The sequence below is a fragment of the Periophthalmus magnuspinnatus genome, chromosome 12 (genome assembly GCF_009829125.3).
Source record: "Periophthalmus magnuspinnatus isolate fPerMag1 chromosome 12, fPerMag1.2.pri, whole genome shotgun sequence".
NCBI classification, from domain to species: Eukaryota; Metazoa; Chordata; class Actinopteri; order Gobiiformes; family Gobiidae; genus Periophthalmus; species Periophthalmus magnuspinnatus.
This window is the reverse complement of record NC_047137.1, coordinates 3,215,638-3,229,000: the sequence shown is the minus strand read 5'-3', so window position 1 is coordinate 3,229,000 and position 13,363 is coordinate 3,215,638. Positions and strand designations below refer to the sequence as shown.

General features: G+C 39.0%; 1 protein-coding gene across 1 annotated transcript; it reads right to left on the bottom strand.

Moving 5' to 3' along the window:
- Positions 1-154: 154 nt before the first annotated feature.
- Positions 155-2,535, bottom strand: nfkbil1 (nuclear factor of kappa light polypeptide gene enhancer in B-cells inhibitor-like 1). Its single transcript, XM_033976162.2, has 4 exons — positions 2,149-2,535; positions 1,873-1,985; positions 1,593-1,704; positions 155-1,523 (listed from the first exon to the last, which is right to left on the bottom strand). Exons 1-4 carry the CDS (start codon positions 2,420-2,422, stop codon positions 934-936), a joined length of 1,089 nt encoding a protein of 362 aa, XP_033832053.1. The 5' UTR covers positions 2,423-2,535; the 3' UTR covers positions 155-933.
- Between the last annotated feature and the right edge of the window lie 10,828 nt (positions 2,536-13,363).

The window sequence follows — 13,363 nt, the reverse complement described above, 5'->3', positions numbered from 1 at the left end:
CCTCGTGTTCATCACCATCAGAGAGAAGAGATTAAAAAAAAAAAATCACTTATGTTTGTTAATTCACCTCATTTTGTTAATATAGGGCCAACGGCTCCAATTTCACCATATATTTCTGTCTGGTCTACAATTATTTCATTCCTGCTCTAATTACAGAAGAAGCCATTATTATTAATAATAATCTAAGATAGATTAATAATATTTGAAGACCTTTACACATACTTAGCTTCTAAAGTAAGAACATTCATAAAATGATGCGTGCAAGAATAACATGGTAAAATACGTTCATTACAGTAGTAATACCGTTAGATGTAATAAGACGCTATTAGAGATGTACGAGAAATACGCCCAACCTGGCAACCAGAGAATTTTCGATTTCATCAGCGAAAACAGACCAATGGTCTGTTTCCCTTTGTCTTGTAATAATTTAGGTAGTTTTATGCAGATTTCCTATTCATATTTTACCAACCAAATAAACCACAAATCAGCATCAATATTGAGACTGTTTAATCATTGAGTTAAAAACAACAACAAAAAACACAAAAATAAATACCTTCACTCAAAAGGTCACAATGTATGCTAATTTATGTAAATACACTCAAAGAATATCATTAGATGCATGGTTTGTTTGTTTTTTGTCATTTACACATATAAAAAATATTAATACATAAAAAGTGCACGTTTCTGTGTAGACTCCACACCTGACTGAACAACAGCATAGGACGAGAAGCACTTGGTCTAAAAGGTCGTTTTGAAAGCGACTGCAACATTGTAAGAATTAAATTGAATCAAGAGTGAGACAGTGTGCAGGGGGTTCCTTAACCTTTCTACATAAAATGTGAACAAATTAGAGTCTATGCTTGTATATTTTACTGTGACAGCCAACTTCTTTGTTCCAAACATTTTAATTGTTTCTCATCTGGAACTCTTTTATTATGCTTTAAGACTTTGTGCCAGGCTGTTGAGCTCCTGGGACAAAGCCGTGACAGTGTCTAGGATGCGCTGCCTATCCTTCTCCGCCAGTCTAGTACCACATCTCTGAGCAAACTTGTCTGGATGCCAAAGGGTCTGTTGCTTCCTAAGAATTTTACGGAAGGCTGCTGTATCTTTCTTGTCAACACCATGTAGCATAACATCAACCATCTCTTGAACAGTGCCTTGTGGGGCTGGCCAGGGGATGTCACTATAGCACAGCCTAGTGTCAGCTGTGGAGGAAGAGGCCTGAAAGGTTGCTGCACAGCGTTCTTCATAGCGTCGTTTCTTGCCTTGTCGCACTTCATCCTGTTTTCGAGTGGCCTGGGACAAGTACTCCTCATGCTCCCTCTGCAGTCTCTTGAGGTGTTCTTTGTGGCTTCTCTCTTCCTGCTGTCTCTCCTCTTTAGTTTTCCTTCTTTTTGATCTTGAACATGGTCCTGCAAGTCTCTGAGCTTCAGCATGCTTTTTATCAAAATATTCTCTTCTGATACGTTCTGCCCAATCTCCAAAGTCTTCATCTTCGTCATCAACAGGAAGAAAGTCATCAGCTGTTCAGAAATAGCCATAAGGTTATGAACTCATAATTTCAATGAAATTTTAAATAAATTATAATTCACCATCATATACACCAAAGGTTTCAAAGAATTCATCTTCACACTCATCAAACAGCTTCTCCATCCATTCTCTCTCTGGATCCCTTTGCGATTGGTGGCTGGTCCCAGCATTTGGCTTAAAATTATTACACAAATATGATTAATATTACATTACACGAGTAGCCCGATTTGTGTGAATTAAGTAAATTTGCTATTTGAATTTGAGTAATGTATGTCTTAAATTTTGTTATTTAGCCTCCTAATCCCAATAATCAAATATGCATCACAAACATTAAACACACACCTCTGAGTGCTTCATCCAGTTAAGAATATCCTCTGGAGTGACTCCTGCTCTATTGGGAACATACATGGCTTCGGGGTAGTTCTTCTGCAGAGGCACGACCAGATCGTCATAGGCTGGAAACAATAATAATGTGAGAGGAATATAAGACCGTCTTGTTTGAAATAAAAAAAACAAGCTTGTGAATGCGTTTTCAAGACAATTTTCTCTCTGGGACAATAACGTGAATCCTGTTTCGGCTATTAAAGTTAACTTAGATTAAATTTGATTTGTTTTCACCAGTTTTCCCGTGCTTCAGTGTTCTGTTGGCAGCGATGTGTAATGCTGTATCTCCTTTATGGTCCTTGAGCAAAACTCCAGCGCCGTGTTTGAGAAGCAGCCGCAGCACAGCGTCATCTCCCAGGCAGCAGGCCAGGTGCAGCGGGCTCCTCTGCCTACGGCCCTGGGAGAAATTTAGGTCCACGTGGCGGTGCTTCTTGAGGTACGACTTCAGCTTCAGCACGCTACCCTCCTCTATGTATTTCCATACTCGCTTTTGTTTGCGGGAAATCATAAATCTACAAACTTGAGCAGAAAATAAAAAAGAACTGGAGATTGTTGTTGTGTTTGCCTGCAGAGTAGCGTCATTGCTAACGCAGTCCTACCTATGAATAATCTCCCGAGTGCAAAGACCGCATGTATATAGTTCCGCGGTAAATGGTTCCGGCATGTCACTAAGCGTCGCTGTTGACTTGCGAAATCGGCTATTTTAATTTGAGGACGACATTGATTGGCTCTTCAAATATATACTACTTTGGTATGTTAAACAATTATAGCATTATAATCAACAAAGTTTAGTATGACTGAGTGACTGTCGTTGAATCATAGACTGTATATATGAATCTTCTTAAAACAGTCTATGCGTTACATAGATGAAATGTTGACCCAACGGACTTTATTTCAGGATTTCTATTTTTAGTTACGAAAAAAACAAAACAACTTTATCTCTGTCAAGTTGAATATTGCAAATGAGCAGTTTATATGTATACACACTGCAAGGAGAAAGTATGGTAAAATGCCTATTCAGATATCCAGATGTAGACCTGTAGGCCTTTTAATGTCGATTTTGGAGCGGTATTAGTTACCTCGTAGCTCGTTAGCCTCCACTGACCAACTAACTTTTTTATTATTATTATTTATTATTATTATTATTATTATTATTATTATTATTATTATTTGGAAAGTCAATGGTCGAAAAAATTAATGAAAAATTTTGTTCCGGAACCGGGGGTGGGCGGTCACTGTTGAACTCCATTAGCTGAGATTATTAGCTCATTGTTTTCTGCGGACATTTGTTTTGTGTGTGTGCGTTTGCATGCAAGGGATGTAATATTTACCTGTGCTGCTTAAAATGAGTGCAGCTGAGCCTCTGAACTGGCCCGGGCCCCTCTGGATGACAGGGCATCTGTTTAGTCCCTACAATGGACCTGATAGAAGAGGCAATGAACAGACACTTTGTGTAGTGCTAAAAGGACGATGCACCCCGAACAAGTCCAGATCCGGAGTAGCCCAAACCTTGGACACTTCCGCTCTTTTGGCTTTCGGAAACTACGTGTCCTCAATAATGATGTCTGCCTTGTGTGAAACCTTTTGAAACATCTGCTATTTTTGAATACAGGCAGCATCTAATTTTACTTATTTATTTCACATGACCATTGGCTGCTGATAAAACTAAATCTTCCAAATTGAACACATCTCTTTGGGAGGATCTTAAATTAAGAAATTAATCTTGAAGACAGGATATTCAGTCAGAAACCACTACCTTACTCGCCACTGTCTTTCCTGCTTGGCCCACTGGCTCTGTCCTCTCAGGACCCTGCAGGACGTGTGAGGAGAGTGAGCTGCAGGAAACTGAGGGTCCTTCAAGACACAGTAAAGGTCAATTTCTCATCCTACTGCTGCCACAGAGCAATTAGGACCAGGTCCGGTCGGTTAACTCTCTGACTCAGTCTCCATTGTTAACACCAAACAGAAATACATGCACACTTCCTCTGTCTAATTTCTTCCTGACCTGGTTTATAGGGATGGGATGTATGTGCCTAGACATGACAGCGGTTGTGTCATCAGTCACCCATTTATATGACAATGGCGGTCAGCACTCATTGATACCTGCTTTCTCCTCTGATCTCCACTGTTGAGTAAGCTGACCTAAAAAGTAGCTGGACTTAAACAGTAAAACACCTAGAAAAAGTAGTTGAGACTCACCGATATGGGTTTTTTCATGGTATTTTATTTATTTTTTTTATTAATTCAGGGTGGCACATGGCCAATTTGCTCCTCTAATGTTTTAAGGCCACTTCCAAAACATAATTGAAATTACACTAAATACAGTTAGTGTAATATATGTGTTACACTGCCTTGTTACTTATAGTGAGCAGTGTAGTTGTGCATTGCCCAAACAAAATATTGGCCTAAACACTAAAAAGTGTAAATATAGGCCTAATATACTGACCAAAGCATAGGTATTTATCGGTCTAGCTACAGAATTCAGAAATTGCTTTTTGTATTAAGATGGCAAGCAGTAGGGCAAAAAGGGAAACTACTATTGAAATTGTAAGACAACATTTGATTGACATTTGATTTATAATTTGAATTTAATATTATATACAATAAAAAAAACTGAAATAATGGCACAAACGTGGTATTTTTAAAGGCAAAAATGGGAAATAAAAATTTTGTATTGAATATTTTAATAATATAACAATCCAGCAAAGTGTAAGGTACACACACACCAACTTGAAAAATCAAACAACAAAGCACATCCTTGAAGACAGAAAAGAAAGGAACCAGTGCCAAAATCTACGCAGCAATTGTCACTACAGACTTCCACAGTCTTTCTCATGTTCAGTCACTTATCCTAGATGTGGGTCAGCCATTAGAAGGTCAGTATGAGGCTGCCTATCACAATAATGACTGGCAAGAAACATCATTTCTGACTCTAACCATGTTTTGAACTGTGAATATGCAATGCTTCCATCTGGGCGATGGTTCAGTGTTCCACGATTTAATAAGGTTAGGCTGAAGCATTCTTTTGTTTATCAGTCAATCCTTAAAATAAACAAGGAGCTTAATCCATAGCTATCAAAGTGCTAGAAAGTGACTTGAATTAATGTTTGTTTAGTGTCTGTGTCGCATGTGTGATGTTAATGTGTAGCAACGGAGCCACTGTTTTTATGTGCAAGACAAATTTCAGATCTCTGATCTGACAATAAAGTATTATCTATCTATCTATCTATCTATCTATCTATCTATCTATCTATCTATCTATCTATCTATCTATCTATCTATCTATCTATCTATCTATCTATCTATCTATCTATCTATCTATCTATCTATCTATCTATCTAAATCCCCAGGTAACTCAAGACTTTGCCAAAGTTGGCAGTAAAGAGTTATAGTAGGCCTATCAGATATTAATGATTTCCACAATTGTAAAGTTGGATGATTGTTAACATTTGGTCATTACAGCCTTTTGACCTGCCCAAACCAAGTCAGAAAGAGCCTTTTTTATATCCTTAATGTTATTTCTCTTCAAAAGTAACAATAGCATATATAACAAATGAGTTGGCAATAAAGGACATTTCTTCCAACTCAGCATCTCTTCCTCCTGTGTTTCATTATAAGAACCATATAGTTGGTTATTTGTAAATGTTATCTTGACTCCCAAATATGTGAGCCCACCAGGTGCCCAACAAAATTAGGCTCCATTTGACACCTCTAACGGCATGATCTCACATTTTGTATTAATTAGTTAACCTTGTATCCAGAAATCTGGCCAAACTCTTCACCACTTTTTATTAATGCAGGTAGTGAATCTGATGGTTAGTTATTGTCAGAAGGATATCATCCCCGTAAAGGAAGAATTTTGTGTTCATATTATAATTCCTTTATGTTAACAGCTTGTTGCACAGCTATTGCGAGCGGCTCTACAGCCAATAGCGGAAAGAGGGGGCTTCCTTGAGCTGTACCTCTACTAAGTTGGAATTGAGTTGATATAAGAGAGTTTGTTAAGACTGAAGCTACCATGTTATTATATAAACATTATATCCATTGAATAAAGTGTTGTTGAAAGCCAAATCTTTTGAACACATCTAGCATATAGTCAAGCCTGAAGTGACCGGCCGTCCAGTAATTTTGCTTGTTCATCTGTTAACTGTGGCATTATCAAACTGTCTAAAAAATAACCACTGGAGAGTTTGTTAATGTCCATCTCTGAGCTATATAGCATTTTATAAAAAATGTTTGAAACTACCATTAATATTTGTATTATTTGTTTGACAAATTTGGTCTTTATGAAGGTGTCAAGATCTCAGTCTGTCCTGTCTTTCTTGTGCTGTTCTCCCCCTCCCTTCTGTGTCAGAGCCTGGAGCTGGAGCTCAGATTTTGGCTCCTCCCAGGCACACCTGCAACTCATTCCATAATCAAGCTGCACCTGGAGAGGACAAAGGGACCGTGGACCTGACACTCAGTGCCAGATTGTGTACCACAGTGGTACAGCTCTGCTTGGCTCAGTCTCATGTTTTGATTTTTTACTCTGCACTCAGATGTTTTTTGTTCCTCACCAGATCCCGGTCCCTGGACGTGCTCAGCTCCTCTGCCCCCAACACAGCTCTCCACGACCGCTGCAAACCTCCCACCTTCTGATCCAGTTCACCTCGACCAGTACGGGCTACCTCATCTCTGACCCTGCTGCCCACGACCCGCTCAAAGGCTACAGCAAATAACTGTCTGATCCATCTACCTTCATTTGCATTATATTCTCTGTAAATAAACTCTTAAACTTTTCACCTGAGTTCTGAATCTTTGGTCCCCCTGTCAGTTTTCTCAGAAGGCTCTTTGAGGCAAATTTCTCGTCAAGAGTGCCAAGAATTTAGGTTGTCTAAGTCTTTGGTTGGCAAGCAAGGTATCTGATTTGGCCTTTGTTAATACATTTGGCAGCAATAATCTGGACATATTTAGCTCTTTTAACACTTTATCTGATTGAGGGAACAAATAACTCTAATTGTTTAATCTAATTTTCACCTTTGTTGTTCCTGTATGCGTGTGGAAGGCTTTCAAAGCCCACACTACTCTTGGATCTGAATCAGAACTATTATAAAAAAATTTAATAAAATCTCAGTTTTCAGGAATTTGATAAAATCATCATTGTAAAATAATGGTCTGATTTTCCAAGAAAATGAACGTTCTGACGGCCTTAGAGGGTACATTACCAAAATAACAGGAGCATGATCTGAAAGAATAATGGATCAATGTCAGAGCTTTCTATCAAATGAACCACATTTCAAAATGAATTTATAGTCAATATGTGATAGTGACAAGTGAGGTGGAAAATAAAATGTATAGCTTTTAGTATTAAATTTAAATATCTAGATTTAAATATCTCCAATTGTCGAATAAGTTAAAGGATGCATATCTGGGGTGGCTGAAAGAGTACAATTAGAATCACTTCCAATTATTATATTGTAACAGTCCATTTCAGTAATTTTACTAATTATAGAGGCAGAAAAATTGTCATCGTGGACATTAGGAGTGTAAATGTTTGCTAATAATATCAATTCTCCATATAGCTCTCCCTTCATCAATACCATCCTACCATTTTATTCTTGTAGCAGCTATCTTTGACTGCAAATGGTAATAATTTATGCAATAATATAATTACTCTCCTTTTATTTGTAGAGTAAGATGAAGAGAAAATCTATCCAACTGTCATGAGGCACATATAACTCCGCTCCTGTGTTGCCTCCCTGTGTGCTCTTCCCCCTCCCTCACCTGCCTGAACCTGGAGCTGGGCGGAGCTCCTGGCTCCTCCCGCGCGCACCTGCTTCCCATCAGGGCAATAATCACCACCTGCTGTGGATAAGAGGAGCTGGGAGAAGACACTCGGTGCCAGATCGTCTGCGTGTCAAACGTGACTATTCTAGCGCTGTTTTTGTACTCTTGTTGCTTACCTTTTCGACGCTAATTGGAGTTTGCTGCCTCCCAGGTTCCGGTTCTCCTGACCTTCCCAGCTCCGGGTCTCTGGTCTACAGTCTACTCCTTACCTTCACCTCCTTGTCTCGTCCTGGGTTCCGGCTGCTTCACGTCTCCTGTCCTGGCTCCCGCTTCCTGGTCCATTCTGGCTCGGCTTCCTCTGGCTCTACTCCCGGTCCTGTCTCCGTCCCGGTTCTGGCAGTTTCCGGCCCCTGCCCCCGCTCCTCGACGCGCCCGTGCACCGTGTTGGATTATTGATCTCTTGTATTATTATTCACTATCTGTAAATAAACATTGCAAATCTGCCTCGAGTTCTGCACTTCTTTGGTCCACCCAACACTGGCATTACGACACCAACACATTGTCTTGGATAGTTTTAGTGTTTAGCATCATTCAGATGTGTTTCTTGCAGGTATGCAATTGTGTTGTTTTTAAGAGTATTCAGAACAGCTTTCCTTTTAACCACATTGTTAGAGCCCTTTATATTCCAATTATGAAACTTATACTCAAACATTGTAAAAGCTATAACATTTTCTGTGTCATAATTGTAATAGTGTGCACTGGGGTGGAACATTTTAAACTGAAGAAACAAAAACAATCCCAGGGTTAGACCTATTACTAAACATACGCAACCACAAAATCTTGACATTACAGCTATACATCAGCACAGCTTGGAGGGAGAAGAAAAAAAAAGGCAGGTTGTCCCATCCAGCTTTTTACTACCAAGGACCATGCCGCAACCATGATATACAATAAAGATATTTATTGATAAGTAAAATAGCCCAGCCAATTGAAGACATTTGATTTATAATCAAATGTTAATCAAAGGTCTTTGGGCTGAAAGTTGAACAAGAGACATGAGATCGGAGGGAGGGGTCGAGAGAGCGGAGACAGACAGTGTTGCCAGGATAAGCTTATATAAATAGGGCTTCTGGGTAATTGGAGGTATGGTTGAGGTGAGATGTGGTTCGCTGGAGAGAAGCAGAGAGTTAATCATATTAACTCCACTTAATCACATAAACACAAGATAACTTGTCATGTAGACTAATAGTCCTGATAAAAAGACACCACTTGACTATCTAGCGTTAGTTTTTCCTTGATCCTGGCTGTGCGTAAACTCCTCTGTCACTCCATGTAGTCATGCAGCCTCCCCAGAACCAGATAAGGGGTGTACCTTCCACTGGGTCGCAGTGGTGGAGGTCCCAAGCGGTAGGCCCATTCTATTCTGAGCCAATGCCCTTTTGCATGTCCATGTTCATAACTTCTAGAATCCAGTTTTCAAGGAGAAGAAGTGGGTCCTTGCCTTCGGCACCTCTTTCAGTCCGAGAATTCTAACATTTTGCCATTGGATCTGATTTTCACTATTCTTGAGTTTTTTCATTGCCTTCCTAAGCGTTACCTCCAACGAGTTGAGTCTAGGTGCAGTGTCTGCTGTTGTATCCTCCAGGTTGGTTGCTCTACCGTGTCCATTCCACTCCTTAGCTTGTCTAACTTTTCAGATACCTCGTTAACAGACTTATGGATTTCAGCAAATTTTTAGCAAAACATCATCTCAAGGTTTTGAGTTACATGCTGAACCAATATATGTTATCTCTTGTGAGGTTAGCAGCATCGTCTTTCTCTGATTCTGTGTTAGACTCCGGCTCTTCTTCATCAGCATCCAGCTCCAGTTCAGCCTTGCTATCTTCTTGCCCTTCTTGTGAACTTCTAGTTTTTCCAGGCATAATAAAGAAGCTATAAGAGACATTTCCAGTGTCCATGCAAGTTTAGCAACAACCTAATAAATAAAGTAACAAACAGTTAAACTGAGAATAATGATTTTTTTTTTCTTCATAAAACTGGCAAGGAGACCTCGAAACTGCAGCTATCCTCACTTGAAAATCATGTGAACCTCCCTTTTGTCACTTTTTAAGGCCGGAGCACAAATGTACAAGAAGGGCATTCGCATCGTGCAATAGCCCTATTGTATTTGTACAATTTTGAGAAAAAATGCAAAAAATCAAGCAGTAAACAATAATGTATAGACAACAAAGCGGTATCAAGTTTAGTGAGGTCTAATTTTGAGTGAACACCCCAAGAAAAATGTTGAAAGACGGCTTAGTAGCGCTACCTTGAAAATCGATTTACACTGGGAACTCGGCCCACAAAAATGTCATTGTAGACAATATTTCATATTTTTTCATGGACACATAAAACTAAGCAGCACCTTTTGTACTTTAACAAACTTGTCCATCAGGACATATCTGAGGTCAAAAGTTGTTAACAGAATTTGTGTAAGTCTTATGGTGTGTTCATAACGCATAAAAATCCGGATGGGCCCACTGTAGCGTTAGTGTGTTTTGATGATGGCTCTCCAAGTTAAAATGGGATGGAAAATGTTTGCTTATCGTAGACTAACCAGACTGTAGACTGAAAAAACCCCAAAAAAAACCAAAAATGCAGATGTCCAAAATCAAGACATTGTACTTTAACAAACTTGTCCTAGGATTTTTATAAGATAAGATAAGATCTGCCTTTATTAGTCCCACAGTGGGGAAATTCCAGTATTGCACCGCACAGTTAAAGAACAGAAGGAAAATGGTACATGCAATAAAACAAGATAATAGATAAATAGCTTAAAATAATTAAAAAAAAATAGACTCTAATGTAACACCTTCGTAAAGTGGCTTGAGTATTGCACATAGGTGTGGATGAATGACACATGTTCAGTGTTAACAGTGTTCATTGTACAGTCTGACAGCAGCAGGAAGGAAAGACCTGAAACCTCCTTCACACAGCGAGGGTGAATCAGTCTGTCACTGAAGCTGCTCTCCAGGACAGACAGAGCGTCCTGCAGGGGGTGAGATTCATGGCCCAGCATAGAAATGACCTTAGCCAGGACCCTCCTGTCCCCCACCTCCTGCACTGAGTCCAGAGGACAGCCCAGGACGGAGCTGGACTTCTTGATTACCTTGTCCAGCTTCTTCCTCTCCCTCTCTGTGATGCTGCTGTTCCAGCAGACCACACTGTTATCCGACAGACTCTAAACTGAAGCAGCATCATCAGAACATATTTGGGATCGAAAGTTGTTAAAAATCATTTACTTAAGCCTGAGGGTGTGGTCATAATGAGTTCTTAACAAAAGGGCCATAATTGCTGCCCAGGGTAGCAATTATGTATTTTGCTGATCTGGACATAATGATGTGGATTAAACCTCAAATTTTTTTTAAATGACTCCCTGGCGCCCTCTGCAAAGTCATAATGGGAAACAAATACATTTAGTTTGTGGTAGACTAATGAAATATGCACATGCACAACCTTCATGTGACCAGCATTAGTCAAACAAATGTTTTGCATCTGCTTCAAAAGAAAGAGATTTGAATTATCAATCATGAAGGCAATAGAGAAAGCACAAATAAGCTCTCTTTATTAAAAGTTTTAAATCCTTGATTTTAAAATAAGCATAACTATGTGGAAGGTTGCTAAAAAGATTGGTACCAGAAAACATCTGTAATCTAATGACTGCAGAAGAAAGGAAGATTTCCGTGTGCCATTTTCCTGCACCTCACTTAGGCAAAGACGTTTTTCAGTGGCTGGCGTTAGGTTATGGAATGGTCTACACAAGGACATAAAATCCTGTAGCTCGATTGTTCAGTTGAAAAAATTTTGCTGAACACAGGATTTGAGAAATATAGAGGACCATTGATGAAAACATTATGTGTTATATAGAAGGATAGGTATTAAGGGTAACTGCTTTTGTTTGAGTAGTGACCTTCTGTTATGAGTGATGAGCGAGTTGGTTATTTTCTGTTTGTTAAAAGGGGCATGTAATAAAAAGACATGGTATTCTTTGTGCTCCTATTCACCCATGTGTTGATTTAGCTGTATATACATTGCTTAAATTGCATGGCTGAATGAAAATGAGCTAAATGAAAATATTGAATGACATCTCAAGCCAGGGATGATAGGCAGCCCTCTCACTGAAGCATGCCCTTCCACGGTTGCAAGGGTTGCGAGGGCCCTTCATCACTGCTTGCGGTTTTAATTTTAAACTTTGTTATTGGTTTGTTGGGTTACACACAGGTGAAGAAGGTAAAAAAAAAAATTAAAAAATGGTTACTTTCCTTGTTGTCGTTTTCAACCAGGCCTCCCAAAAATGCTTCTATATGAGTAATATACAGTCATTATGTGAATATGAAAAAATGAAACATGTTAGTGAAACTCTTCTGAACAACAAACACACTGCTTCAAAGCATAACTATCCATGACAACTGAAACACAAATAAAAATGCCTTTATAAACCATAAAAATCTCGCTAAAATAATCTGCCCGGATTTACTTTCAGTTTGACAGGTGGAGGATATACTATACTGTGACATCTTGTAAAAAATAGCCACTCTGGGAATCTTAAATTGTACGCTGCTTGTGAAGAAAAGAAAAAAACAAAAAAACAAAACAAACAATGAATGTTTTCCTGTATCAAGGTATAGTTTTTGCCAAATAATGTAGCATGAAGGTTAGAAACAGGCTATTTTGAACAGTTTTGAGTTTGTACCTCTCATCTAAAAAGCTTTTAGAATCCATCTATTCTCTGTATTTATTTTGACCAAAGGCCTGAGTGCATGTCCTTGTGTCTATTGTCAGCAGAGATTAAAGAGCTGAGACAGCGATGAAGGAGCACAAATGACTGTGGCTGCAGCTGTTGGTTTTCTTTTTTACAGTGTCTGGGACATTTTCAAATATCCTGTTGTGAAAGATTTTCAAAAGGCCTATTTCTTGTTTCTGCAAATAAGCTGTTAGGCTTAGTCTTAATAAGTTACAAATAACTAACAGCCATTATCACAGGTCTTCCACGCAAACACTCATAGTCAGCTTCAAGTAGAAATCATTGTCTAGGATTAGTCTAATCCCTCTGTCTCCTGCTGTTGGGGGGCTTTAAAAAGCTCATTACAGTGAAGTTAGTTAATCACATGATTCAAGATGGGGGCATTGTCTGAAAACACAATCTGCTGAAGGTTATCAGCCGGCTGAAAGGAAAATTAATAAACAGCTAATTACAAGTTCAGTGTGTTAACTTTGTTTGAACTAAGTTCAAGGAAAGTTTTAGGTGGTCAATAAAATATACTGGGCTTTCACTGTACAAATATACTAGAAATAGCCTACAGAGAAATATTTTTTTTTTCTATTCTAAATACAAATATACAAGAACCTGCAACAAGGTTATTTTACTTTTAGTCTATTGTGATTTTCTTCATTTCAAATACGGGTGCTTTTTTGTGAAAGCCGAAATAAACATTGTTGACTGAGGGAAACAGAGGTCCAGCGTGCATTTCCTGCAGACATGTGCTTTGATTTCAGCTCTGCACAACACAATGGGAGGCTGACGGACTCCTCTCAGCAATGCTCTGACAGGAAAGGGGACATTCACTGCACAGGAGAAAATACATTCCAACAAGACATAAGAGAATAGACAGGGAGAAAACACTTCTTTAAATCACAGTTTTAT